This window comes from Oncorhynchus mykiss, chromosome 21, assembly GCF_057628025.1.
Source record: "Oncorhynchus mykiss isolate SJ-2025 chromosome 21, ASM5762802v1, whole genome shotgun sequence".
NCBI lineage: Eukaryota > Metazoa > Chordata > Actinopteri > Salmoniformes > Salmonidae > Oncorhynchus > Oncorhynchus mykiss.
In genome coordinates, this window is record NC_143042.1 from 11167323 (window position 1) to 11194430 (window position 27108).

The window sequence follows — 27108 nt, forward strand, 5'->3', positions numbered from 1 at the left end:
GCTCTTCCAGCAGGAGCTTCACCACGCCCCTTTTCCATGAAGAGCTTCGGCTGTGCTCTGGTTGGTTGTTTCGAACAGTGTATGCACGTTTGGAGAGAGGGTTAACTGACAACTAATGACAGAGAACTCAACCTTTTGGGAACTTTCAAAGAAAACTATACGAGAGACGGAACAGGTAATGTATATACTGCTGGTGAGTTAACACTAGACAATTGTTTCCGTGGCGTGAACGAATCTGTCCTTTCCTCTCTCAGCCCACGAGGAAGCAACAAGTGCCCCGTGGCTGATATCTTCTCTCGAGTGGAATACTATTTCATGTAGTTTCTAAGTTCGTAAACCCTATTATAGTCTACACAATAGACTAGATTGTGTCTCATGGTTTTAATGAAAGGCGTGTAATATGGTAGCCTGCTTAGATTACTGAACTTGTTTTACATTTAATGTACAATTAGGCGTACACCTCTGGAAAAACACGGGTAAAATATTTTAAAACACAAATTTCGAAATGAGCGAAGAATTCGAAAACTCCAAATTTGCCGACGTGTCCATGTATGAACCTGCATAATGAGCATCATCATGTCACACAGGTTATAGACGCCCTACTAATGACTGCGTGTTTGAAAATGTTGCCATGGATACAAACTGCAAGGAACAGAAATGCTTGGCCTTGGACAACCATCCACCTTGCCAGAAGATACCGACACTACCTTTTACCCTTGTGTACACTGAGCTGCACTGAGGTCGGAACACAATCGTGGTTACATTAATTAAGTATGGTAGTCAAACATTCATCCTGCTGCACAGACCCTATGGACGCTCTAGTCTAGAGTGCCTGGTTAAATTGCGTTTACGGGCATTTTTAAACTCCATGGTTAAAGTAGTATGATCATATATTAGTGTTGAATTACTTTGACGTTGAATTATGTTATATTACTCAAATTTACTCATGGTGGACATAATGTGTTACAACATAAGACAAAAAAATTCACCACACGAATTACAGGAAATACCCATCCTTTTTATCTCAGATTAGTGATGTTAGTATTAAAGTTTATAGTACTCCGTTTATGATGACTATAACAACTGCGCACACAGTTTATAGGGCTCCAGAGTGGCGCAGCGATCTAAGGCACTGCATCTCAGCGCTAGAGGCGTCACAACAGACCCTGGTTCGATTCCAGGCCGTATAACTGGCTGTGAATGGTCCCTTAGGGCGTCGACCGGGTTAGGGTTTGACCGTCGTTGTAAATAAGAATTTGTTCTTAACTGACATGCCTAGTTAAATTAAATAAATCAAGAAGTCACACAATCTATTCCTTAAAACAGATTATTATCTTTGGTTTAGTACCGGTGTTTGTCATAAGCGCCAGTCCATAGGAGGACTTAGAACATAGCTGTCATTTTCAGGCTATGGTGGCTAGAAAATAAATTGCGCGCTCCTCCCATAAAAGTCTGACCTCAAAGGTCAAATCATGAAGTCAGTGAACTTCAGGTCGGAAAGTCGGAGCTCTGTAAAGATGTCTGTTTCCGAGTTGGAGGGCCGTTCAAAAACGATTTCCCCCAGTGGGATCTCGTTTTTTTTTTCAGAATTCCCAGTTGTCTTGAACCCTCAAAAGTCAAGAGTTTTCCGAGTCCCCAGTTGTTTCAAAGACAGCATTAGTCTCAGCGGAGGTAGGGTGAGAACAGCAGAGGGGTCCACTGCTCACAGTCCCTGCTCTCTCCTTCCTCCAGTGAGACTGATCAGAGAGAGGGGACCTGATGGAAAAACTTGAGTCGCACCACATCTGCCTCGGGCACAAATTGTTCCTATGACCAGAGAAAGTTAAATACTCGATATTCAAATAGACACAACGAGCTACTAATAATAATAAAAATTCAGGGCTATCGATACACTTGGCTACTCATTCATTGCAGCTGCAGTGCGAGTGGAAGTAGAGTGCTCTTTGTAATAGTGTTGAATAAAACTCATATAAACAGCAGATCTTTGCTTTATTCTTTGACAGTCTCTCTCTCTGGTCATGGGTTTAAAAGTTATGTAGTCTCACGGAGGCTAGTATCAAACTTTTTTTGTGCCCAGTGTCATGGAAGCTGTAGTAGGCACAGTGAATTGATCTATCGGATTGGTCAGCACATTCTGCTCACTCGATGTAGTCACAGATCTCCTGGTCCGCAGGATAGGCAGAGTTAGTCTTTTCAGACAAATGAAATGGTTGAAAATAGAAACACCGACCCTGTGCTCCTACCGCCAACAGTGCAACTCGGCGGGAGAAGAAAAGAAAAAAAAGCATCGCAAGCCAGTGTGCCTTTAATGTTAGCTTTTCTACAGAAATGTTTGGCGATCGACTAGGAATGCCTTAAAGATCACAATCGACTAGCTTGTGACCACTGTTTTTATGAATAGAAATGGTACTTTTGACATAATTCAACTTTATCAGGTAAAAACTACTGAATAAGCCCAAAACCATGCTATGATTTATTGATTTTGATGATATTAGTGAAATCATTAAAATATGTTTGTCCTGGCTACATTCATGACCCTGAAGAAGGCACAGTGATGCTGAAACGTTGGTGGTTTGTATATAGTGTGTGACTTTTTGATACATTTTTATGTCCTGGCTACATTGACACAGTTGAGCCGGCGTGAGATATGAGTTGGAAAACGTACCTCAATGCAGGAATGGGATATGCCACTGTACTCCAAATTTGACCTTTATCCACATGCTCCATCAATAAGATTAAAATACTACTTGTGTTCCCAGAAAACTTCCCATTTTGTGCTCATGCTAGCTACCAGTAGCCACTGCAGCCATTATGGAATGGCACATGATGTTGAACAACAAAGGATCTGATAGGCTGACACTGTCATTTAAAAATGGCTGCTGTGACTAATGGTAGCTAGCACAAGGATGAAAAGGGCAGTTTTCAGCGGTATTTCTATCTGCTCGATGTATCCTCGTGTTCATCAGCATGCTTCAGTTCGATGTATCATTGTGTTCGTCAGCATGTGTTCGTCAGTATTTTTCAACAGATAAAATGTGCATGAAAACAAGTCGTCTCTCATTGAATGACAAAAAAAAGACTTTATTGAAGAGTCCCTACTGTTAACAAATCACTGACGAAGGGACGTAGACTTCGGCTCAGAACTTTGGCTTACCTCCAGAAAAAAAGTGTGCCCGAACTGCTGAAAAAACACTCATCGAAGTACAAAACAGGGAAAACATGCCACAATTTCATCATAATATATGCACAAATTCTACTGAACTGTTTCAGCTGGGAAGCATGTGGACACCTTTAGGAAGTAGAGACGCTGTTGTGCCCTCTTGAGAAGGGTGGTGGGGGTGTTGTTGGTCCATGACAAGTCCTCAGTGATGTGCACGCCGAGGAACTTAACTCAGGACTCTCTCTACTGCAGTCCTGTTGATGTGGATCGAGGCATGTTCCCCCCCTTTGTGTCCTGAAGTCCACAATCAACTCCTTTGTTTTGCTGACATTGAGGGGGTTGTTGTTATCATGACGCCACAATGCCAGTTCACTTACCTCCTCGCCATTGGCTGACTCGTTGTTGGTTATCAGGCCTATAACCGTGGTGTCGTCAGCAAACTTGATGGCGTTGGTGTTGTGCAACCATGCAGTTGTGGGTGAAGAGGGAGTACAGCAGAGGACTGAGGACATACCCCTGGGGGGGCCTCTGTGTTAAGAGTCAGGGTGGAGGTGTTGCCAATCCTCACAGCCTGTGGTCTACCCGGTAGGAAGTCCAGGATCCAGTTGCAGAGGGTGGTGTCCAGACCCAAGGCTTCGAGCCCTGGGTCCGTATCTTCTGGCAACCATCCACCCTTTTTCTGGAAAGGAGATGCCCTTGATTTTATGGCTTACTTTTAGGCTACATAATGTTAGGCTATACCAGAAAATACATTTTTCTGGCTATGTAGCCTACCGTTACAACTTGAGATGGATAGAACATGTTTGACTACAGACTGATTTTATGTCCATTTAAATATCCTGTTCCTGGTTTTCTGCTAGAGGAATACCTTAATAGCAAGGTTGTGCAGGTGCTTCCCTTCGCTTAAGTGTGTGCTGCTAACCCAGAGGAAGACCATTTCACCAGCAGCAAAGGGATCCAAAATACTATACCCGTTTTAGAAACTCAAGTAGACCTGCTTATTGTTTCTTTAACATACACATTTCTGTATCTGAATTGAGCTGTAATGTGAAAACAAATCTTTTTCATAGGTATTTCTCAGATGTAGGCCTACCACGCAAAGATGATTTTTTCCCCTTTGTGCTGCTTTTGTCAGGCAACTGTATTTACCATCTTGTGGTAGCATTTGTGCAATAAAATAAATTAGGCATAGGGTCATACTTGAGATCTGGACTGGATCCAGACGCATGCATGCGTGAGGAGTGCGCCCCCAAAACAGCCCTGATTCTGCCCCTCTACCCCGTAATCACCATCTGGCTGATCTCTGGCATTATGCCTCACATTTTGGGGAAGTGGAGTCTCCAGAAGGAGGCCAAACCAAAAAACACTGCCACAGATAAGATATGAACAGCTTAATGGGTTAAACCCCCACGTGAGCCCATATGTGCTGCTATCTCCCCTGGACGCAATGGAGATCATGAAGACCTCTTGGTTTTCCCCTCATTTATTTAGGGTACTGTTGACTAATGGCCAGACTGGGACCAGTGGGAGAGTGGCAGAGGAATGGTTACAGGAGAGGGAGAAGTGACAGAAGAAATACAATCAAATTGTATTGGTCACATACACATTTTGCAGGTGCAGCAAAATGCTGATGTTTCTAGCTCCAACGGTGCAATAATACCTAACAATACACTCGTCAATTAAGAAATATCAGTACGTGCAATTTCAGTCTGGAATATATGCACTGAGTATACCAAACATTAATATTGAGTTGCACCACTCCTTTTGCCCCCAGAACAGCCTCAATTTGTCTGGGCATGGACTCTACAAGGTGTCGAAAGCGTTCCACAGGGATGCTGGCCGATGTTGACTCCAATACTTCCCACAGTTGTGTCCTTTGGGTGGGGGAGCGCAACTCAATATTAGGAAGGTGTTACTAATGTTTGGTATACTCTTTGGACAGTATATGAATAGAAAATGTGTTATAGGAAAGTTACTTATAGGACGAGCCTTGACTACAATAGAGTATATACATACAGTTCAAGTTGGAAGTTTACATACACCTTAGCCAAATACATTTAAACTCAGTTTTTCACAGTTCCTGACATTTAATCCTAGTAAAAAATCCCTGTTTTATGTCAGTTATGATCACCACTTTATTTTAAGAATGTGAAATGTCAGAATAATAGTAGAGAATTATTTCTTTCAGCTTTTATTTATTTCATCACATTCCCAGTGGGCCAGAAGTTTACATGCACTCAATTAGTATTTGGTAGCATTGCCTTTTAAATTGTTTAACTTGGGTCAAATGTTTCGGGTAGCCTTCCACAAGCTTCCCACAATAAGTTGGGTGAATTTTGGCCCATTCCCCCTGACAGAGCTGGTGTACCTGAGTCAGGTTTGTTGGCGTCCTTGCTTGCACACGCTTTTTCAGTTCTGCCCACAAACTTTCTATAGGATTGAGGTCAGGGCTTTGTGATGGCCACTCCAATACCTTGACTTTGTTCTTAAGCCATTTTTCCACAACTTTGGAAATATGCTTGGGGTCATTGTCCATTTGGAAGACCTATTTGCGACCAAGCTTTAACTTCCTGACTGATGCCTTTATGTTGCTTCAATATATCCACGTAATTTTCCATCCTCACGATGCCATCTATTTTGTGAAGTGCACCAGTCCCTCCTGCAGCAAAGCACCCCCACAACATGATGCTGCCATCCCCGTGCTTCACGGTTGGGATGGTGTTCTTCAGCTTGCAAGCCTCCCCCTGTTTCCTCCAAACATAATGATGGTCATTATGGCCAAACAGTTCTATTTTTGTTTCATCAGACCAGAGGACATTTTTCTAAAAAGTACGATCTTTGTCCCCATGTGCTGTTGCAAACCGTAGTCTGGCTTTTTTATGGCGGTTTTGGAGCAATGCCTTCTTCCTTTCTGAGCGGCCTTTCAGGTTATGTCGAAATAGGACTCGTTTTACTGTGGATATAGATACTTTTGTACCTGTTTCCTCCAGCATCTTCACAAGGTCCTTTGCTGTTGTTCTGGGATTGATTTGCACTTTTCACACAAGTACATGTCTCCTTCCTGAGCGGTATGACGGCTGCATGGTCTCATGGTGTTTATACTTGCGTACTATTGTTTGTACAGATGAACGTGGTACCTTCAGGCATTTGGACATTTCTCCCAAGGATGAACCATACTTGTGGAGGTCTACAATTTTTTTGAGGTCTTGGCTGATTTTCTTTTGATGTTCCCAAGATGTCAAGCAAAGAGGCACTGAGTTTGAAGGTAGGCCTTGACATACATCCACAGGTACACATCCAATTGATTCAAATGTAAATTAGCCTATTAGAAGCGTCTAAAGCCATGGTGACATTTTCTGGTCAACTTTGTGTATGTGAACTTCTGACCCACTGGAATGGTGATACAGTGAGTTATAAGTGAAATAATTTGTCTGTAAACAATTGTTGGAAAATGTATGTGTCATGCACAAAGTAGATGTCCTAACCGACTTGCCAAAACTATAGTTTGTTAACAAGAAATTTGTGGAGTGGTTGAAAAACTAGTTTTAATGACTCCAACCTAAGTGTATGTAAACTTCCGACTTCAACTGTATGAAGTGGGTAAAATGGTATGTAAACATTATTAAAGTGACCAGTGTTCAATAACTATGTACATAGGGCAGCCGGCTAGTAAGTGACTAAGGTTCAAGGCAGGGTATTGGGCGGAGGCCAGCTAGTGATGGCTATTTAAAAGTCTGATGGCCTGGAGTTAGAAGCTGTTTTTCATTTTCTCGGTCCCAGCTTTGGTGCACCAGTACTTTCCGTCTCGTAGATGGTAGCGTGTTGAACAGGCCGTGACTCTGGTGGCTGAGGTCATTGATGGTTTTCTTGGCCTTCATGCTACACCGGGTGCTGTAGATGTCCTGGAGGGCAGGCAGTGTGCCCACAGTGATGCATACATTCATGATAATTTAATTTTTTAATTTCCAGGATTGGTTGGTTGGTGTGGTAACTTTGGCATGTTGCCTTAGGGCAGTCATTTAAGCTCACTTTGTTCAGCAGAAGTTCCTCTCTTTCTGCCAAACATATGGCATGCTAGGCTACTGGTTCTCAAAGTACACATTCAAAGGATGCATTCACCAAGGATTTGAATATTTCATAGTCTCCCCAGCACAAATGTTTCTCTGTTGGCTTAAATGTCTTCTCCTTTGGCCAGGTTTCAGCTGGGCTGTAGCCTGTCTGGCTAACAGCGAACGTCTCCATTGTCTCACTCTCTACCTGCCGAACCCTCATGGCTAATGACCTCATTCAATAGTACATTTCTCAATTCTTCTTATATAAAAACAGACATGATTTGAGTGTCGTATTTTCCTGGAGTCTTCTATTACAAGAGTTGACTTACTTCTATAGGTAGGGCCTTACTGAAATTACCTCGCTGACCTGAATCAATGAACATCGATTAATTGACAGAGTGAGAGGAGTTTCTTTTAGGCGTCCTGTGAATATATACAGTTTAATTCTAGAGGTCTTTGGACTCCTCTGACAGTTGATGAGTCCAGTTTCAAAACAATGAACAGGATGAGAGGAGGATGCTGAAAGGGTGTTTGGAGGTCATTAGTTAATGACAACCGGGTCTATGGTAGCTTTTGTTTTTACTGAGGGCTGAGCTTTTTTCATGTTAAGGGGAAAGGTTTACCCAGTCCCACTCCCCTCTACCCCGGGGATTATCATACAGGCAAGTAACCCTCCTTACCTGACCATCTGTGAGGGTCTTCTTCAGGGCCTCGGATGTCTAGCAGCTTATCTGACCACTTTGATAAAGCCGGTTACAAATTAGCCTACACGTCTTAGGCCCATATTTGGTCTTGCATTGTGTCCTTTTTTAGGATTTTCTTTTTTGAGTTTTAGCACAATGGAAAACACTAGGCTAACCCTAACCCTAGTCTTGTATACCTTCTTAAGATAACCCAAAAAATATGTATGTTCCTGTCATAAGAGCATTTCGGCATACCCTAATACACACAGAACATTTCCTCAACAAGTCAAACCCCTTTTTTTTATTCTGTTGACATCATCCAGTCACAGTTTCAGATGAGGTCATTAACTGCCTTGTCCTTACAACTGACCCATTTTTGAATACAGCAGCTTCTGCAGTTGTTGCCATCACTGCAATGATCAGATCACAGCCCTCTCCTTGATAATCACAGAATCTCTTCCTGATGACTTTGTCAGTATGGCCATGGAGCCCTATTCATTCTGGAAAATGTATTTAAAGCAAATGTCAACATTTATTAAACTGTCAGGTTAGATCAGTGCTCTTGGCGGTCTTTGGGACATTCTTAGCTACTTCAGTTGGGATATTGTTTTCTGAAGGGATGATGTCATCTGCGTTGACTTGCTATTCAGTGGCCTAGCTAGCCTATGTTAATCAGCGAGCGAACTTCCCCCGATGAATGGGCAAGCTGCCAGTCCTTCCGCAGCTTAACGGGCACAATCACCCTATAGGAGATCTAACTCAATGCTGGCTCCCTTTGACAACTTTCATTTGGTTGCCTCAATTTCGGACTTCAATAAATCCATCCATTTTTACTCCCTACCAGAAGTGTGACTGTCTCAATCTTTTTTTTGTCTTTTCAAAAAAAAAAAAAAAAAAAAAAAACTTCCCAGCAGCCTCAAAGTGCATGCTGTAGTAATAGACTAATCAAACCAGGATGAAGTGGGATTGGCAGGTGTCTCCTCAGTTCACACCTAAAAGCCGATGAGGGGCTTTCCTGGCGACCCGTCATCTTCAGGACAACTCTTCTTGAAGGACATGGGTTTGAGCCTAAATGATGTACGCTACACTTAGGCCTAATCCTGCCTGAATGCACCTACTCCCATAATGGATACAAGGTCCATTTCTGATGGAGAGGCACCGAATGAAACCTTCAACTGACAGGCCAATTAAGTTGAGACACAAAGGGCTCAGCAGGAGAAGTTAAATAAATGAGAAGTTGGTAGTCTCTGGGGAGAGTGGAGCAGACCCCGTTTGGCAGGAGAGCAGGGTTAAAATAAAAAAGGTTATGGCCCCATGTGCTGGCTTACAGCCCCTTTACACTCTTACGTTAGACTTATGCAGCTGCTCCATGCTATTGGTAAATACGCAAATCACCCCCCTAACTCACTAATTCGCACACACTTTACAATCCACTGTGAATGCACATCAAACACATGATGTACTCCGACTGCAGCTCCATCCATGTGCCACGTGCTGTCTGTAGTATTGTGATCGGTGAGGGTGGATCGTCCATGTCTGGAATAGCCCCTGATCCTCTTAAATTATTACTGATCCCTCATCCATCTGTGTATGTTTATCTTCAGGACTACAGAGAGGCTTGGCTCATGTCCCTCTACTTCATTAAACCTTCCCATTTACTCACTCACAAAGGGAGACCCACCATTTCAATTCATTTAAAGAGCTGTCAGGTTTTTGATTTGTAGTTTTACATCCCGGTTCTATCAGAAGCTAAACAAGTGAATAATAATGTACCTAACACGGTTTATATTATGAAGCAAAAACTAGCTCATGCATATTAATTCAAACATGCATTCTGGACCCAAAGGTCATTGTTGGAAGACCAGTTTTGATTGAACAGGGCTGCCAAGAGCGAACAGGCATTGTTCAAGTGTTTCAGCAACCACTGTCGAATGTGCGAGGCAGCGGCCCTTGTCAAGTGTCGAGCCTTGCCCTTTCCTCACACTCGCACATTCACTTCAGCCAACCCAGCAGCATAAAACACATTCTGTTTTTGAACGGCTCTCTTTTCATTTCTCGCTCCCTCCCTCGCATTGACTTTTGGTGGTGGTGTGGACGCACATGCTACCCTTTTGGTCCCCACGGGGAGGCATTCTCTCAGCTCGCGCATTGGGGCCCCAGATGCAGCACATTCTAGAGACTAGTGCTCCCTTTGTCCTCTGCTGTCAGCCCCATACGCCTCCCTACTCAAATTGAAAGTCACCCCATTCTCTCTTTCTCCCCCTCTTTGTTTGTCTACTGTCCAGTAGTTTAGACCTACTGATCTGCTCCAGGAGCAAGTCTTGCCAGGGTTCCAACTATGGCAGTGCTTGTCACCTTTTAGCAAATCAGGACATGTGCACTGGCCTGGGCACCCGCATAAGCGTTAGACAATGCAAACTTTGGGACAGTCACAATGTGCAATTTGAACCCTGGCCCTTGCCCTTTCCTCTTCAGTCTTCCCCACACCAAACTTTCCCCTTGCGATCATGTTTTTTGGAGTGGGGCTTGGGGAAGGAGGATGGGATGAGGAAGTGGCTGGTTCCCCTGCCCCCTAGCCCTCCATTTCCACTAGCTCCTTGCAGGGAGCTCCCAGGGCAGGCTGCAGAGTTGGGATGATGGACGTGTGGGGTGGCTGGAGGGGGGTGTGGTGTGTAACAATGGGTGCTTTGTGAGAGGAGGACTGGCTGTGGCAGGAGTGGGGGGCCTCCGCAGCGCTGAGCAGAGCCACTTCATTAGTGAATGTTCTCCCTCCTCCCTCCATTCTCTCCTCCCTCTGTCATTCTCTCGCTGGCTGTCGACATTACACACTCTAAAGTCTGGAACCAGCCAGTAGGAGCCTGCATGTTTTGTGCTGCGCTTTCTGCTTTCCGGTCAGAAGCAGGGTGGAGACAGGTTTTTCCAACTTTCTGGGGGTTCTACGCAGCTCTTTTCGTACATGACTACTGTCTTCCTCCTGTCCTAAGGTAATTCTGCTTGTCTGCACTGCTGTCATCCTGTTCTCTGCCGAGAGCAACGCATCACAGATGAGACATGGATTGATTTCTCTCACGCTGTGTCAGAGTAACTGAATGCACATTTTTTTTTTGTGCACATAAAGAGCTGTCTTTGAAATGACAACAGCGTATTAAGTAGCTGAAATGTGGATCTATGATCAGGGTTGCAACATTCTGGGAACTTTCAATAAATTCCCTGGTTTTCCAGATATCCTGGTGGAGGATTCTGGATTTTCTGCTTCTTCCCTCCGGACTCAGCGAATCCCCCATCTGGGATTTTGGGGGAAACCAGGGAATTTATTGAAAGTTCCCAGAATTTTGCAACCCTATCTATGACATTGAAATGCGGTCATAGTGCTAGGGTTTTAGTTTGTGCTGCCTGCCCCTCGGGTCTATGGTGACGTTTGTGTTTGAGTACTGGAGCTCAGCCCAGTAGAGAAGTTTACATTCTCAGTCTCTATCCTACAGAACAGACTGGGAAGGGGATTTGGGTGGATTGCTGAGGGAGAAAGGGAGCAATTTTGGGGTGTGTTGGGGGGGGGGGGGGGCTGTGTTTTCTTGTTGACTAAAGTGTCAGAGGCTATTATAGCTCATTATTGTCTCTCGCTCTCCCTCTCTTGTTCTCACACACACACACACACACACACACACACACACACACACATCCTTTGGGCCAAGGGGATGGGTCTGGGTAATCCCCTACATCCTGGGAGGAAGAGGGAGAGCTTTACATTCTGAATTGTATATAGTTGTGTGTGTGTGTGATATATATAAACACACACACACACACACACACACACACAGTTGAAGTCGGAAGTTTACATACACCTTAGCCAAATACATTTAAACTCAGTTTTTTACAATGCCTGACATTCAATCCTAGTAAAAATTCCATGTCTTAGATCAGTTAGGATCACCACTTTTATTTTAAGAATGTGGAATGTCAGAATGATAGAGAATTATTTATTTCAGCTTTTATTTCTTTCATCACATTCCCAGTGGGTCAGAAGTTTACATACACTCAATTAGAGGTTGACCAATTAATCAGAATGGCCGATTAATTAGGGCCAATTTCGAGTTTTCATAACAATCGGAAATCGTTTTTTTTGGGCACCGATTTGTTGATTTTTGATTTTTTTATATATATACCTTTATTTAACTAGGCAAGTCAGTTAAGAACACATTCTTATTTTCAATGATGGCCTAGGAACGGTGGGTTAACTGCCTTGTTCAGGGGCACAACGACAGATTTTCACTGTGTCAGCTCGGGGGATCCAATCTTGCAAACCTTACAGTTAACTAGTCCAACGCAATAACGACATGCCTCTCTCTCATTTCACTCCACAAGGAGACTGCATGTTACGCGAATGCAGTAAGCCATGGTAAGTTGCTAGCTAGCATTAAACTTATCTTATAAAAAACAATCAATCATAATCACTAGTTAACTACACATGGTTGATATTACTAGATATTATCTAGCGTGTCCTGCGTTGCATATAATCTGACTAAGCATACAAGTATCTAAGTATCTGACTGAGCAGTGGTAGGCAGAAGCAGGCACGTAAACATTCATTCAAATAGCACTTTTGTTCGTTTTGCCAGCAGCTCTTCGTTGTGCGTCAAGCATTGTGCTGTTTATGACTTCAAGCATTGCGCTGTTTATGACTTCAAGCCTATCAACTCCCGAGATGAGGCTGGTGTAACCGAAGTGAAATGGCTAGCTAGTTAGCGCGCACTAATAGCGTTTCAAACGTCACTCGCTCTGAGCCTTCTAGTAGTTGTTCCCCTTGCTCTGCATGGGTAACGTTGCTTCGATGGTGGCTGTTGTGTTGCTGGTTCGAGCCCAGGGAGGAGCGAGGAGAGGGATGGAAGCTATAATATTACACTGGCAACACTAAAGTGCCTATAAGAACATCCAATAGTGAAGGGTTAAATAAATACAAATGATATAGAGATAAATAGTCCCATAATTCCTATAATAACTACAACCAAAAGTTCTTACCTGGGAATATTGAAGACTCATGTTAAAAGGAACCACCAGCTTTCATATGTTCTCATGTTCTGAGCAAGGAACTGAAATGTTAGCTTTCTTACATAGCACATATTGCACTTTTACTTTCTTCTCCAACACTTTGTTTTTGCATTATTTAAACCAAATTGAACATGTTTCATTATTTACTTGAGGCTAAATTGATTTTATTGAGTTAACATAAGTGTTCAGTATTGTTGTAATTGTCATTATTACAAATAAATAAATAAAAATCGGCAGATTAATCAGTATCGGCTTTTTTGGTCCTCCAATATTCGGTATCGGCGTTGAAAAATCATAATCGGTCGACCTCTACACTCAAATAGTATTTGGTAGCATTGCCTTTAAATTGTTCAACTTGGGTCAAATGTTTCTGGTAGCCTTCCACAAGCTTCCCACAATACGTTGGGTGAATTCTGGCCCATTCCTCCTGACAGAGCTGGTGTAACTGAGTCAGGTTTGTAGGCTTCCTTTCTCTCACACACTTTCAGTTTTGCCCAGAAATTGTCTATAGAATTGAGGTCAGGGCTTTGTGATGGCCACTCCAATACCTTGAGATATGTATGTATGTATGTATACATGTATGTATTAGAACTACAACCCTAAACCTAAATGCTTGTTCTAAGGCAACTTATTACAATTCTCTTTCTCACAAACATGAGCAAGCTCACAAATGCATTACGTACGTACAGTGCCTTGCGAAAGTATTCGGCCCCCTTGAACTTTGCGACCTTTTGCCACATTTCAGGCTTCAAACATAAAGATATAAAACTGTATTTTTTTGTGAAGAATCAACTACAAGTGGGACACACTCATGAAGTGGAACGACATTTATTGGATATTTCAAACTTTTTTAACAAATCAAAAACTGAAAAATTGGGCGTGCAAAATTATTCAGCCCCCCTTAAGTTAATACTTTGTAGCGCCACCTTTTGCTGCAATTACAGCTGTAAGTCGCTTGGGGTATGTCTCTATCAGTTTTGCACATCGAGAGACTGAAATTTTTTCCCATTCCTCCTTGCAAAACAGCTCGAGCTCAGTGAGGTTGGATGGAGAGCATTTGTGAACAGCAGTTTTCAGTTCTTTCCACAGATTCTCGATTGGATTCAGGTCTGGACTTTGACTTGGCCATTCTAACACCTGGATATGTTTATTTTTGAACCATTCCATTGTAGATTTTGCTTTATGTTTTGGATCATTGTCTTGTTGGAAGACAAATCTCCGTCCCAGTCTCAGGTCTTTTGCAGACTCCATCAGGTTTTCTTCCAGAATGGTCCTGTATTTGGCTCCATCCATCTTCCCATCAATTTTAACCATCTTCCCTGTCCCTGCTGAAGAAAAGCAGGCCCAAACCATGATGCTGCCACCACCATGTTTGACAGTGGGGATGGTGTGTTCAGCTGTGTTGCTTTTACGCCAAACATAACGTTTTGCATTGTTGCCAAAAAGTTAAATTTTGGTTTCATCTGACCAGAGCACCTTCTTCCACATGTTTGGTGTGTCTCCCAGGTGGCTTGTGGCAAACTTTAAACAACACTTTTTATGGATATCTTTAAGAAATGGCTTTCTTCTTGCCACTCTTCCATAAAGGCCAGATTTGTGCAATATACGACTGCGTTGTCCTATGGACAGAGTCTCCCACCTCAGCTGTAGATCTCTGCAGTTCATCCAGAGTGATCATGGGCCTCTTGGCTGCATCTCTGATCAGTCTTCTCCTTGTATGAGCTGAAAGTTTAGAGGGACGGCCAGGTCTTGGTAGATTTGCAGTGGTCTGATTCTCCTTCCATTTCAATATTATCGCTTGCACAGTGCTCCTTGGGATGTTTAAAGCTTGGGAAATCTTTTTGTATCCAAATCCGGCTTTAAACTTCTTCACAACAGTATCTCGGACCTGCCTGGTGTGTTCCTTGATGCTCTCTGCGCTTTTGACGGACCTCTGAGACTATCACAGTGCAGGTGCATTTATACGGAGACTTGATTACACACAGGTGGATTGTATTTATCATCATTAGTCATTTAGGTCAACATTGGATCATTCAGAGATCCTCACTGAACTTCTGGAGAGAGTTTGCTGCACAGAAAGTAAAGGGGCGGAATAATTTTGCACGCCCAATTTCTCAGTTTTTGATTTGTTAAAAAAGTTTGAAATATCCAATAAATGTCGTTCCACTTCATGATTGTGTCCCACTTGTTGTTGATTCTTCACAAAAAAATACTGTTTTATCTTTATGTTTGAAGCCTGAAATGTGGCAAAAGGTCGCAAAGTTCAAGGGGGCCGAATACTTTCGCAAGGCACTGTATGTATGTGTGCTTAGTCATAAAAAAAACATGTCAATCTTTGAGTCATAATCTCTTAAGGTAAAGCACAGCGCTTTACAGCTAATCTAGATAGTTTCATTCGTTTGTCACTAACCTATATCATGTCATTTACATGACTCATGTCCTTTTCAATCAAATCAAATTGTATTTGTCACATGCGCCAAATACAACAAGTGTATACCTTCCCGTGAAATGCTTACTTACATGCCCTTAACAAACAGTGCAGTTCAAGAAGAGTTAAGAAAATATTTACCAAATAAACTACAGTAAAAAGTAAAACAATATCGAGGCTATATATAGGGGGTACCTAGTCGGTGTGCGGGAGTACAGGTTAGTGGAGGTAATTTGTACATGTAGGTAGGGGTAAAGTGACTATGCATAGATAATAAACAGCGAGTAGCAGCAGTGTACAAAACAAATTGAGGGGGGGGTCAATGTAAATAGTCTGGTGGCCATTTGATTAATTGTTCAGCAGTTTTATGGCTTGGGGGTAGAAGCTGTTAAGGCTGGAAGGTGTAATTGATATCATGGACTGATGCTGAATCAGTGTTGTCCCATCCCATTTTTGAACTTTCCAGACTACATGCTAAACAGCCCTTTAGCTGAATGTGTTTTAAAAGTGTTCTTACCTAGATGAGAGAGAAGCTCTACTATTGAGTGAGCTAAGTTACAATGACAAAATATACAGAGATGGTTGCTACTGCCAGATGTTTCTGAGCCCTGTGGACTGTATCATCCTCACCATGTGTGTCAGCTGCAGATGTTTCAGATTTTCTGGAAGTGTTGTTTTTGTTAGCACGTGGTGGATAGGACATGATGATGCGTGAGCCACATGTATCGAATGGGAATGCTTGAATGTGTTGTCATAATTGGTATATAATCATAAAGCAAGATCAAGGAGGCAGCAATCTCTCAACCCTATTTCCTATAAGAATGGTGATTTGATACCCTCAGTGCTGTGGCCCATGTTCCAATGCTGTTTTCTAGATATTTTATACTTAATAGCCTCATGTCTGTTTCAGGATGAAAAGGTGAATCTCCTCTGATTGCAGCGATGGCAGTGCAGGCTGGCATACAGGTAAGAAAATGACTTATTATCATGCACATACAAGGATTTTTGGATTTTTTTGTTCAGAAGGGGTAACTCCGTTTCCCTCAAAGGCCCAGTCCAAAGACCTCTTCTCATACCGTGGTCCCTATCCCTGCTGTGTTTACATATTTAAAGGATAGGAGTAGGAGTCGGGTGTAAGCAAAATTCCTTGGATACAATGGCAAAGCAAAATCGTGATTTTTTATTATTTTTTTCATCAGTTTAGGACCCCCCCACAAGTCATTCAAAATCTCTTAACACTTTCCTGGTTTAGCTAGTCTATTCAGGAGGCGGACTGACCCCAATCCAATCGCTTTACTGTTTTTCCTGGTCTTATCTCCAGCAACGTAATCTGTTTGCTTTCAAGGCCGTCTGATATCTGAGGAGGCCAATAAGACCCCGTGGTCAGGGCCGTACTACATATGAGGACACAGAGGTCTGGATCTCGTACATTCTTTTGTTAAATAAAACAAATGGAATAAACTATTTGATTTATTTTTTGGGGGGCACACAGTTGTCGAGGATCTCAATTTACTGTTGAGTTAAGATAGTGTATTCCACTAAGTGCAATTTTGAAACTTGGATGTACATAAGCAGTTTTCCAGTTATGTTACTCACTGATAGTCAGTAAAAATGTTTTGATTGGTAAATTAGTTCATTTAGCCAGCTAACTAAACTTGTAGTAATCATGGCTGAATTACTGACCGGGCACGTGCCCAGGGGCCCTGACCTCCAGGGAGCACCCATTTATTTTGTTAGTCACTCTCACTCAGATATTATATTAACATGGTAGAATTGTAGAAAATGTGCTTTAAAAAAATTCCCACCCTGTGGCAAAATGTGTACAATTGCAGAAAATGGAAGTTCTGTAAGCAAACTAATTTGTTTACTTTTTGTTAATAAAATAGTTTTGCTGCAAACAGATCCCTCTGTAACATATTAAATGATAGTTTTTAATCACGGTGCTGGGTTAATGTTTAGCCGCTAATTATATAGGTCATTGGCTATGTGTTTGTAGATGGACTGAAGGGAATGTGATTATGGCTAGGGTTATTTTTTGCTCTTTTTCATATAGCATTTTGTAGTTTTTAAATGGTATAGAAATGCAGTAAATGAGCTTCATCTTTCCCCCCTGTCCAGACCTCACTAAAACTCAGACCTTGGTTACGGCAGTGGGGGGTTTCTACTCTCTAGGTCAAAGGTCAACGAGAACCATGGGAAGATTTCACAACTAGGAGGAGCATAAAGGACTAGCAGGTGTAACTCTGGCCCTGTTTGAATCCTTCCTTCTTCTCGTCCTTGACGTTAGCACTGACCTGATGTAGGGCTGGGAATTGCCAGGGACCTCATGATACAATATTATCATGATGTGTCGGTGCCGATACAATGTGTATTACGATTTGATACTGTGATTTTATTATGCTTTGCTGTTCCTAACATATTGCTCACCCTATGTCTGCTGCAGAGGGACGATGGAGAGCCATGAGGAAATAAAAGTGCTGAAAACATGTTGGCTCACTATTTTAAAAAGATGGAGAACAAGATATAGGATGAAAAATACTGGAGTTATGGCGCAGGTACAGCGCAAATATTATCGCGTAACTGTAAACATCTTTTTCACCATCACTAATCTGATGTGACATTATTAGTGAAAGCAATATAGTGGAAACGTAGTTTTTTCGCACTCAAATCATGTGATTCCGTTAAGGAAGGGTGAAAGGATGCATTTGAGAAGTATTCAAACTCATTGGCTTGGTGTCTGTCTTGTGATCACACCAACATGCAATCAAGAGGCCTAGTATGTGTACATATATGCAATCCACATCATCCTGAATGGCTATTTGGTGGCTTCATTAAGAACGCGTTAGGAATGTAGATTTGCTGTTTTTAAATCCCTTTCCTAACTATGTTCCATTAAGAGGGGTTAAAACTCTTACAATCTCCCTCTGTTATGTGCTAGATTTACCAGGAATAGGCGGTATTTTTTTCCACAATTAGTCTACTTGCCTGTACACAGGCTACCCCTATACACCCTTATTCTGAAAACTAAACATGTACTTGGGAGGAGTCTAAAGTTTTCACAGTACCCAAAACCATTTAGCAATTTTATTTGGACACAAGAAAGGTGGTAGGTATTCTACTGCACAAGTACTACCATAAAGGATCAGTTGAATTGATGTCTAACTACAATAAGCCCACGTGAGGGCTACTAAAGCTTTCATTTCTGTGAAACCTGCATCCAGTCAGGTGACGCTGGAGAGGTCACCACGGGTAATCCCCAATGGTATGGTGGTAATCTCCACATGTTTATGTAACTCAAACACTCCCCTCCTCGTCGCCTTTTCTCTAATTAGCTATATTTGATACGAGTAAGATGGAAAACAACATATGTTGCGGGGTTGCCTTGCCCAGAGCACCAGCCAGGCACTTTATCCTTAGAACACAGTTATGTAAGGGAGAGGGGGTTGGGGAGGAGGAGTTGTCTTCTTATTTCTGTATTAATTAAATGCATCTCTTTTTGAGAACCAGACAGAATTTTAAATACTTTCTACTGAGCAGGGCCATTTATGCTCACTCTTTCTATCTCACTCCTACTTGCTCTCGTTCTCTTTCTCTCTCATACCCTCCTTCTCTCATATTTTCTTTCTCTCTCGTACTCTCGTCAGTCTGGGATGTTTTCTGTGACATCTGATATCTCCAGCAGTGATAACTTGACCCCCGTTCTCTTCCCCCACTGAAGTTTGGGAGTCACTCAAATGGGGTCGTGGAAAAACTCCCAAAGAACAAACAAGGCCTTTCTGTGAGGCTAAACCCAGGGAAAGTCTCAATCATGATATACCAATGAGGGTGTGGGAGAGAGGAAGCGATAGCGGATATACTGTCAGCTGTGTGTATGATTGGATGTTGATCTGATGTGACTGTAGAATACAAGGCTTGTTCCAGCCTCCAGGCATTCTCCTCCCCTCAGCTGATTTCCTTTCCCTCACTGCGAGTGGAATGTCACCGCAGACATCTAGTAGGCCGTCTCAGAGTACTTGGTTGTCTCGACTATTCTTCTATTCTTCTTCCATTTTAGAGTCCTACAAAACGCTGCTCAATCTCCAAGGCAACCTTTCCTCCGTCTATTTGCATTTCAATCTAATTAGTGTAGCTGGATTGTTTTTTTGTTGTTTTTTTGTCCAAATGTCGAAATTGTATACTGATGAATATCAACATGTTTGAAAATTGATATACTTCAATCATGTTATTCTTGCCCTGACAAAAGCACAGTCTGTGCCAGGGGCTGAGTTCTAGTAGCCTGTGTGAGTGAAGGATTTCGGATTTCTCCCCCTGGTCTATCCCACTGCCAGCCGTGTCTAAACCCACTTCCAGTGATCCATGCAGCTCCTTTAGTCTACGAGCATTTGGATACAATCACTACAGTGCTGGAATCCATACTGAAAATATGACACATTTCCTTTGCCAGGCTGACACCACTTGTAATATAATGGAAGGGTTGAATGACGGATGAATGTAAGCGATATGCTCGGAAGATTTAATTGTCAGCCCCCAAAACCTTTTTCTGCCCTCTTCCCATAGTAACGACACCAGCTGGTGGTAGTTTGTCACTCAATGTGTTTTTTCTATATTCCCCCCCCCGCAGATGTGGTTCGGGGAGAAGTTTGACACGCCCCTGCAGAGTCCACGCAGCCCATTGACCCTGCGCCATGGGCCGGGCTTGGCCGATGTCTTCCAGTATGACCAGTGGCTGGCCGTGCGCCACGAAGCCACACTGGTACCCATGCAGGAGGACCTGGCCATCTGGCTCACCGGGATGCTGGGTAAGACCAGGAGGGTCATGGGGGAAAATAATTTAAAAAGTGTGTCGTCTGGTTCGTGTGGCATTATTTGTACTCTGAACCTGGCAATGGAAGTTTGTTGGATGTGCAGCCTAGAATTCTTCCTTTTTTGTTAATAATTTGGCCTTAAATGTCTTGCCCTGTCATTCACCCCTCACTCCCAACATTACATACTCATGCTAATATTTTCCTCTCTGTCTCTGATACACAGGAGAGGAGGTGAGAGCGGAGAGCTTCATGGCGGAGCTGAACAACGGTGTGAAGCTGTGTCGGCTAATTGGAGCTCTGCAGAGCAGGATCTCTCAGAGCAGGGCCTCGGATATGGGCAAGGTGAGCTGTGATGAGAGGAATGGCGGTGGGAACAGGATATTAAGGAAAAGTAGGGGAGTGGGGAGAGTGGTAAGGATAGGGTAGTTTGAGTTGGTGGTCTGTTTCCCATCTGAAAAGAATTGGTGTGTTTGGTTCTGAAATTATTTGTTTTTCTGTCCATTTGAAAATATTACCTAACCAAGAATGGTCATATGTCAACTGTGATGCATGTGAGGTTAATTTTTTAAAACTTTTTGAATGCCTTTCCCTGCAGTTGTTTCCCATGAAGAAGGTGGCATGTAAGTGCAATGCCTCTCCAGGGTCCTTTTTCGCCCGCGACAACACTGCCAACTTCCTGGGCTGGTGTCGCCACATAGGCGTGGAGGAGACGTACCTGTTTGAGTCGGAGGGCCTGGGTAGGTGTTTTAGTTGGTGAGGAGGCTGTACTGACCAGTAGACACAGCAAGTAGGAGCTAATCACAAACGGCCATCGCTCCAGATAGTTTTGAAGTGTATATTTGGGTAATTTTTTTCTCGGCAGCCTCTAGTTAGCTTAGCATTCTAGCACAAATGTCCACAGGTATCAATCAAATCAAAACCCATTCAGTCTTGTGTAATCAGTGGAGCAGAACCATGGTTGTACAGTTGAGGTAGGGTCCAACTCCATTCCATCCCACCACTCATGTAACATTACTACATTATCCTTGGCGTTAATTCCCTAGGAGTTGATTAATACATTACTACGTTGCCCTTGGTGTTGTTTGATACATTACAGCATTACCCTTGGAGTTGATTAATGGCTTCTTAGCTTAATCGGTTCAAAGGAACATGGGCTGAGTTGTAAGCCTTTAATGACTGAACGGAGCAGATGCCTCCACTGCAGCCATTTTCTGGCTTTTGTTTAAGCCATCCTCCTTAATAACATAATAGGATCCACCATAGAGAGCAATTAACATAAGTTCTTTATGTGGACACCTTCTCATTATAAGTAATGGGTTTGTGACACTGCTGCTATGCTATACAACCATGTCGTCTCTCTACAGTATGTATTTTCTCTGTCTCGCAGTTCTGCACAAGGATCCCCGGCAGGTGTGTCTGTGTCTGCTAGAGATCGGCCGCATCGTCTCCAAGTAAGTTTCCCTTGGTTGATAGATGATGTACAGTACCAGTCAAACGTTTGGACACGCCTACAGTGATTCCATGTGTTATTTTATCGTTTTGATGTCTTCACTATTATTCTACAATGTAGAAAATAGAAAAAATTAAGAAAAACCCTTGAATGTGTAGGTGTGTCGAAACTATTGACTGGTACTGTATGTGCTGTAGGTGTTGCACTGTGACAGGTATCAGATGAGATCATTCTAGAACATGACCACCACGTTTTGTTTTGACCTTTCACTGATCCTGTAGTTATGCAATGTGGTATGTTGGGGTAGAAAGATGGACAATGCAGCAAAAATGAATATGTGTGGCATCTTTTTTTCCATTCCTAACAGTCCTTTTAGAGCACTGAACTGATCTGTTTTTCTCCATAGGTATGGTGTGGAGCCTCCGGTGCTGGTGAAACTGGAGAAGGAGATTGAGCTGGAGGAGACCCTGCTGAAGACGACAGAGCCTGCTACTGCAGTCAAAACCTTCACTGTGTGCTGTCAGCATGGAGGCCTCTACCAGCCTGGGGCAAGTCACAGGAGTTAAAACTGCTATTGTCAAATTTGTACTGACTAAATAGGGACTCGACTCCACTTTCGTCTCATCTCTTGTTCTATTAAAATAGTTAGTTGTTGACCCAGTTCATCAGATCCAAAATGGCGGCAGCAGTGGCTCTAGTTGCCTCGCTGCTCAGGGCTGTATGAGTCAATATGGTCCTTGTGATGCTCCATCCATCCGGGGTCATGTGACTCTGTAGCCTGTGGCACCAATGCAGCGCAGTCACAACATCAACGGACATCAGAACGCTTCCTGTGTCCACAGCCTAAGCTGCATGACACTTAGCCTTTGATTAGTGTGTTTGCCAAAGCGGTCCTCTTAAACTACAGTATTCAGAGGCTGCTACTGAGTGCTGCTCTTTAGCCTTTCAAGTCTTTGCAACTTATAATTGGTTCATTTGATTTCATCGGTTCATTGAGTTTTCCTGTTAGCAACTGTGCTTTATCCTTAGGCGATGGGTTAATGAAACAGGGTTTCTCAATGTTTTAGAAAATGTCTTTCCCATGTTCTTGCTTCCTTAGCCAGGACTGTATAGGCCCATGTTAATTCTCCCTCTGTGTTACAGGAGCAACATCTGACGGACGAGCCTCCGTGTAACTGCTCCCAGAGAGTATCTATTGAATACCTGTCAGAGGGCCGTTACAGACTGGGAGACAAGACCCTCTTCATCCGGGTAAGCAGCACACACTGTATAGTGAGTGACACACTGAATACTCCCAAATATTGAACACCAGTGTTGGGGTCAATTCCACTGCTAAGTGAGCATTAGACCTGTAGCTAGTGACACACCCTTTCTGTCCTCTGCCAAGTGACCAGGAAACATCTCTCCACCTTAACCTCATTCATTACCTGGCCACTAATCCAAAGGTTCAGTCTCGGTGCCTGGCACACGTTTGGCTGTGTCAGCACCGTATAAATTAAATTACTACACATGATGTAATTCTATGGTCAGTACTTGTCTGGTCCTTTTATACCTTCACATACTATAGACTGGATAGTCCTGTAGACTTGAGACCAACCTATTATATAGACTAGATATTCCTGTAGACTGGAGACCAACCTACAAGATAGTTCTGTAGACTTGAGACAAAGACATTTTGGAAAAGTAAGCTTAGTACCGATGTTGGGTATTTAAGGCTGATAAAATGCTTATATAACTGGAAAGTAAAAAACCGTGCCAAGTGTAAAAAGCAGCGGTGTAGGATACAGGAAGGAGGAAAGGTCTGTCTCACGTTTCCACACAGCAGCAGATCACTCCCTAAGCTCATTAGGGAAGCAGAGTGGATCTCGTTAGTACTGGACCTACAGGAGGGATTACACCCTTATTGGCCAAGGTACAGCGTTAACACTTCCATCAAACAGCAGCTGGAAAATAGATGGTGGCTGTAGATAGTAGTTGGCAGCACTGTAGATATTAGTTGGTGGTAGTAGGAGTGAGTAGTGATGGTAGTAGGAGTGAGTAGTGGGTGGTAAGTAGGAGTGAGTAGTGATGGTAGTAGGAGTGAGTAGTGGGTGGTAAGTAGGAGTGAGTAGTGATGGTAGTAGGAGTGAGTAGTGGGTGGTAAGTAGGAGTGAGTAGTGGGTGGTAAGTAGTAGTAGGAGTGAGTAGTGGGTGGTAAGTAGTAGTAGGAGTGAGTGTAGATGCGGGTCTCGAGGAATAGTTAAGTAAAAAATAACCATGTTAACCCTTTAAAGAGTCTAACTGCAATGTCTCACATTTATCCCTGTTTCTCCCTCTCTCTCACTGTGGTAGATGCTGCATGGGAAGCATGTGATGGTGCGTGTGGGGGGTGGCTGGGACACCCTAAGGGGTTTCCTGCTCAAGTACGACCCTGGCCGGGTGCTCCAGTTCACCACTCTGGAGCAGAAGATCCTGGCATACCAGAAGGGTCCACTGGTCCACGGCTCTGCAGCAGCAGCCCCTCCACCTGACATGGACCCTCTCGCTGCAGTCAACCTCATCCCCTCGTCTTCCTCCTCGTCTTCCTCTGGTTCGGCCTCCAAAGCCACCTGCACCCCCGTCTCGACCCCTACTCTGCCCAGGAAAGCAGCCGCAGCACCCAAAAAGATCCTGCAGATGCCCTTTCCTTCCCCCAAGAAGCCCACCCAGAAGCCCTTGCCAATCCCCAAGAAGGTGGCTGCTGTGTCGCCCACCCTGTCTTCGCAGCAGGGCCCAAGCCCTTCCATTCACAGTGGCAAGAGCCAGCAGACGGCACCACTGCTCCATTCCTCTTCTTCCCCAGCTGTGGCTCCTTCTGCCCCCAAGCTGAAGCTCAGGCCGTCCCCTCGCGGCGCCCTCTCCCAGCCTCGTAGCCCTGTGTGCCCCGAGCCCTCCTGTAAATTTCCTAAACCCTCCTCCACTCCATCCACCCACACCTCCATCACAGTGCCACGCCCCGCCACAGCCCCATCGAGGGTCCCCTTCCAGAAAGAGGGCAGACCTCCAACCGGTGCCACTCAACGCCGCCTGTCTCAGAGGCGGCCCGCCTCCCCGGCCTCGCGCCTTCGTCCGGATGCTGCCAGACGGGTCCGTCCAACCCCCCGTGTGACTGTGCAAACACCCAGGCCGGCAACGGCCCAACCCACCAGGACACTAACCCCTACCCCCAGGACTGCCACAACAGCCCTGCCCAAATCCACCATCTCGCTCCCCAAGAGCAAAGACACCACAGGCAAAAGCCAGGCCCAAACCAGGGCCATCCCCAAAGTGGTTGTGCCTCTACGTGGCGGCACCACTGGGCGGTTACATGGGGTCCCTAGTGGCTCTACCGCTGTTGGCAAGACCAACCAGAGAACGGTACCAACTGCCCAGAGGGCAGTACGGAGGCAAGCGCCCTCTGCCATCATCCCCTCTCTCAAACCGCTGCCCACCAAAACGGCCCCCCAAAATACCAGCCCCAACATCAAAGGCCTCCCTTCCCAAAAGAACACTGCTCTCACGAAGAAGACGCAACTCAAGAACAAAAGCGAGGACCCTTATTTTGAAATGAACGGCAGAAGGCATCAGAAGACGTAGTTGGGCGACGTAGTAACGTGACGGGGAAGGACTGTACTGTCCTACTGAACATTAGTGCTTCCATCACGGTATTTGTCTGAATAAGTCCCCAACCAGGATTCAGCAGAACACAAATGTCCACACAAATGTATACCCAACCGGGTATAGATGCAGCAACTGTCAACACACAAGCTAGTGTGTAACTTTCAAAACGCCATTTGCACCGCTACCATTTTTACATTTGTTTCTCAGTTGGTCAGATTTTTTTAAATCTTACTTACTTTCTCATTTAATTGTCCTGTTGTCAAAAGTTCATGCTTCAAATAGCATCTGACAATAAGTCAGTTTTTATGCTGTCTTTGAATGGGTTGAGAAGTGAGTGATACTGATTTTATCTGAGGTCAGCTCAATTCAGTCTTAAGCCTAACACCGAAACACTCAATGGTTGTAAACCAACATCCCATCAACAGACTTTTGTTTTCTTATCCTTTTTCTATCATTTTGAGTGCTTTTGAAAGCTTTCTAACATCTATTCGTATGTCTTGAGGTTCTCTACAGAGGGCTCCATCTTTGTCCATCTGATCTGATAGATATTTTTCTCTGCATATAAAAGTTATACTTTTTAAACATTGGCATTTTCTTTTCAGAAAGGGTCATTTCTGTGCAAAGCAGAGCTAACTAAGGCAGCACACTTTGAAAATGTTAATTATTCATTACAAAGCAGGTCATTGTAACCAACTGTTTGACAGGAAATATAACTGGACTGAATGTTTGTCCTTGGTGTGGATAAGCTTTTCATTGATGGAGGTTTGATTGAATATAGACATTTGTTTTTCTTTCTCAGACTGGATGATGATGGTGGGGTGTTTTCCATTTTAGAGGTCAAATTAAGCACTGTTGGAATGTTTCTCGTGTGCCTTTAGAAATGACTGTTGCTGAGTGGCGTTAGAATGTACTAGAAACTAGGGTTTTAATATTTTTTTTTACAAATGAGAATTGCACAAAGTACAAGCGCTCGGACCACGTTTCTTTATTTTGTATTTTTTTTATTACATGGTCAAATCTCAAATGAATTACTACTGATAATATGCCTGTTACACGCCCTTTGAACTCGTAGAGGCGATGGCAACTAAGGGACAAGCAAAGCCATTAATCATTTTCCAGAGGCGGAAGTTATCGTGAGGTAGATTTTAATTTGTTTTGTCATCTGAGTCTTTTCATTGATCATGTTTTTACTTTTCTATGTGGTTTTCATGTCTAAGTTACTTTGTCTGTTTTCTTGGTCAGCACTTTATGAAAACCTCTTGGTGCGTTTGTCACTTTGGATGTTGATTCTGTTGATTTGTGTTGTCTGATCTACCTTTGTTACATTGTCCAATAAAAGGCCAAACGTTGGCAGACTTCCTGTAAAACATGTCTGCGCTTCATAATTGACAGTAACATTTGAAGTCAGTGGAAATGGTATTGACTTCCAGGAACTAAGCATACTCATACCCTTTTCACACTGTTGTGCTAACCCTAACCGTACGGAGCTGGCTTTCACATGGTCCTTTCCAGCACTTTTAGCAACTACAATGGATGTGTAACCAGGCTGGCACAGTAGAGCGTGGCTTGGCCTAGAATCATCCAAGGGTTTGGCTCAGTAGTGTGATAAAAGGTATGTGCAGTATAAAGTACTAGAAGGTTGTTGAAGGTTGAGATCTGTGCAGTCAGAGTAGAGCCATATACTTAGTTCAATAGGGATTCATATAATTTCCACTATAGTCCTTGGTTACCACTTCATTTACTTGATCAGCTCAGTGATGACTGCTTTGAGGAACATTTTTACTTAATGTGATGGTTGTCTCAGCTGGGGACCTTAAAGCAGCAATCAGCAGTTGAAACGATAACAAATCGTCCTCCCTGTTTTGG

The 27108-nt window shown here is 43.5% G+C and overlaps 1 protein-coding gene across 3 annotated transcripts; it reads left to right on the forward strand.

Annotated features, from left to right (window-relative positions):
- LOC110499962 (uncharacterized) lies at positions 1-26609 on the forward strand. Of its 3 annotated transcripts, none has more exons than XM_021577025.3 (9): positions 1-175; positions 16280-16335; positions 19991-20168; positions 20398-20516; positions 20770-20911; positions 21562-21625; positions 22031-22172; positions 22768-22875; positions 23956-26609. In XM_021577025.3, the coding sequence occupies exons 2-9, from the start codon at positions 16312-16314 to the stop codon at positions 25216-25218; spliced, it is 2040 nt and encodes a 679-aa protein (XP_021432700.3). In that variant the 5' UTR covers positions 1-175; positions 16280-16311; the 3' UTR covers positions 25219-26609. The 3 variants fall into 3 exon arrangements, with proteins under 3 accessions (XP_021432700.3, XP_036813108.2, XP_021432701.3); XM_036957213.2 differs by having other exon boundaries at positions 37-193; XM_021577026.3 differs by lacking the exon at positions 1-175 and adding an exon at positions 10587-10879.
- Positions 26610-27108: the final 499 nt, after the last annotated feature.

What these genes read in the sequence shown, in the direction of transcription:
- LOC110499962 (XM_021577025.3), top strand. Translation starts at nt 16,312, where the DNA reads ATGGCAGTGCAGGCTGGCATACAG. An exon ending in GGGCCTCGGATATGGGCAAG is followed by an intron (nt 20,517 to 20,769) that starts GTGAGCTGTGAT and finishes CTTTCCCTGCAG; the next exon opens with TTGTTTCCCATGAAGAAGGT. An exon ending in GAGGCCTCTACCAGCCTGGG is followed by an intron (nt 22,173 to 22,767) that starts GCAAGTCACAGG and finishes TCTGTGTTACAG; the next exon opens with GAGCAACATCTGACGGACGA.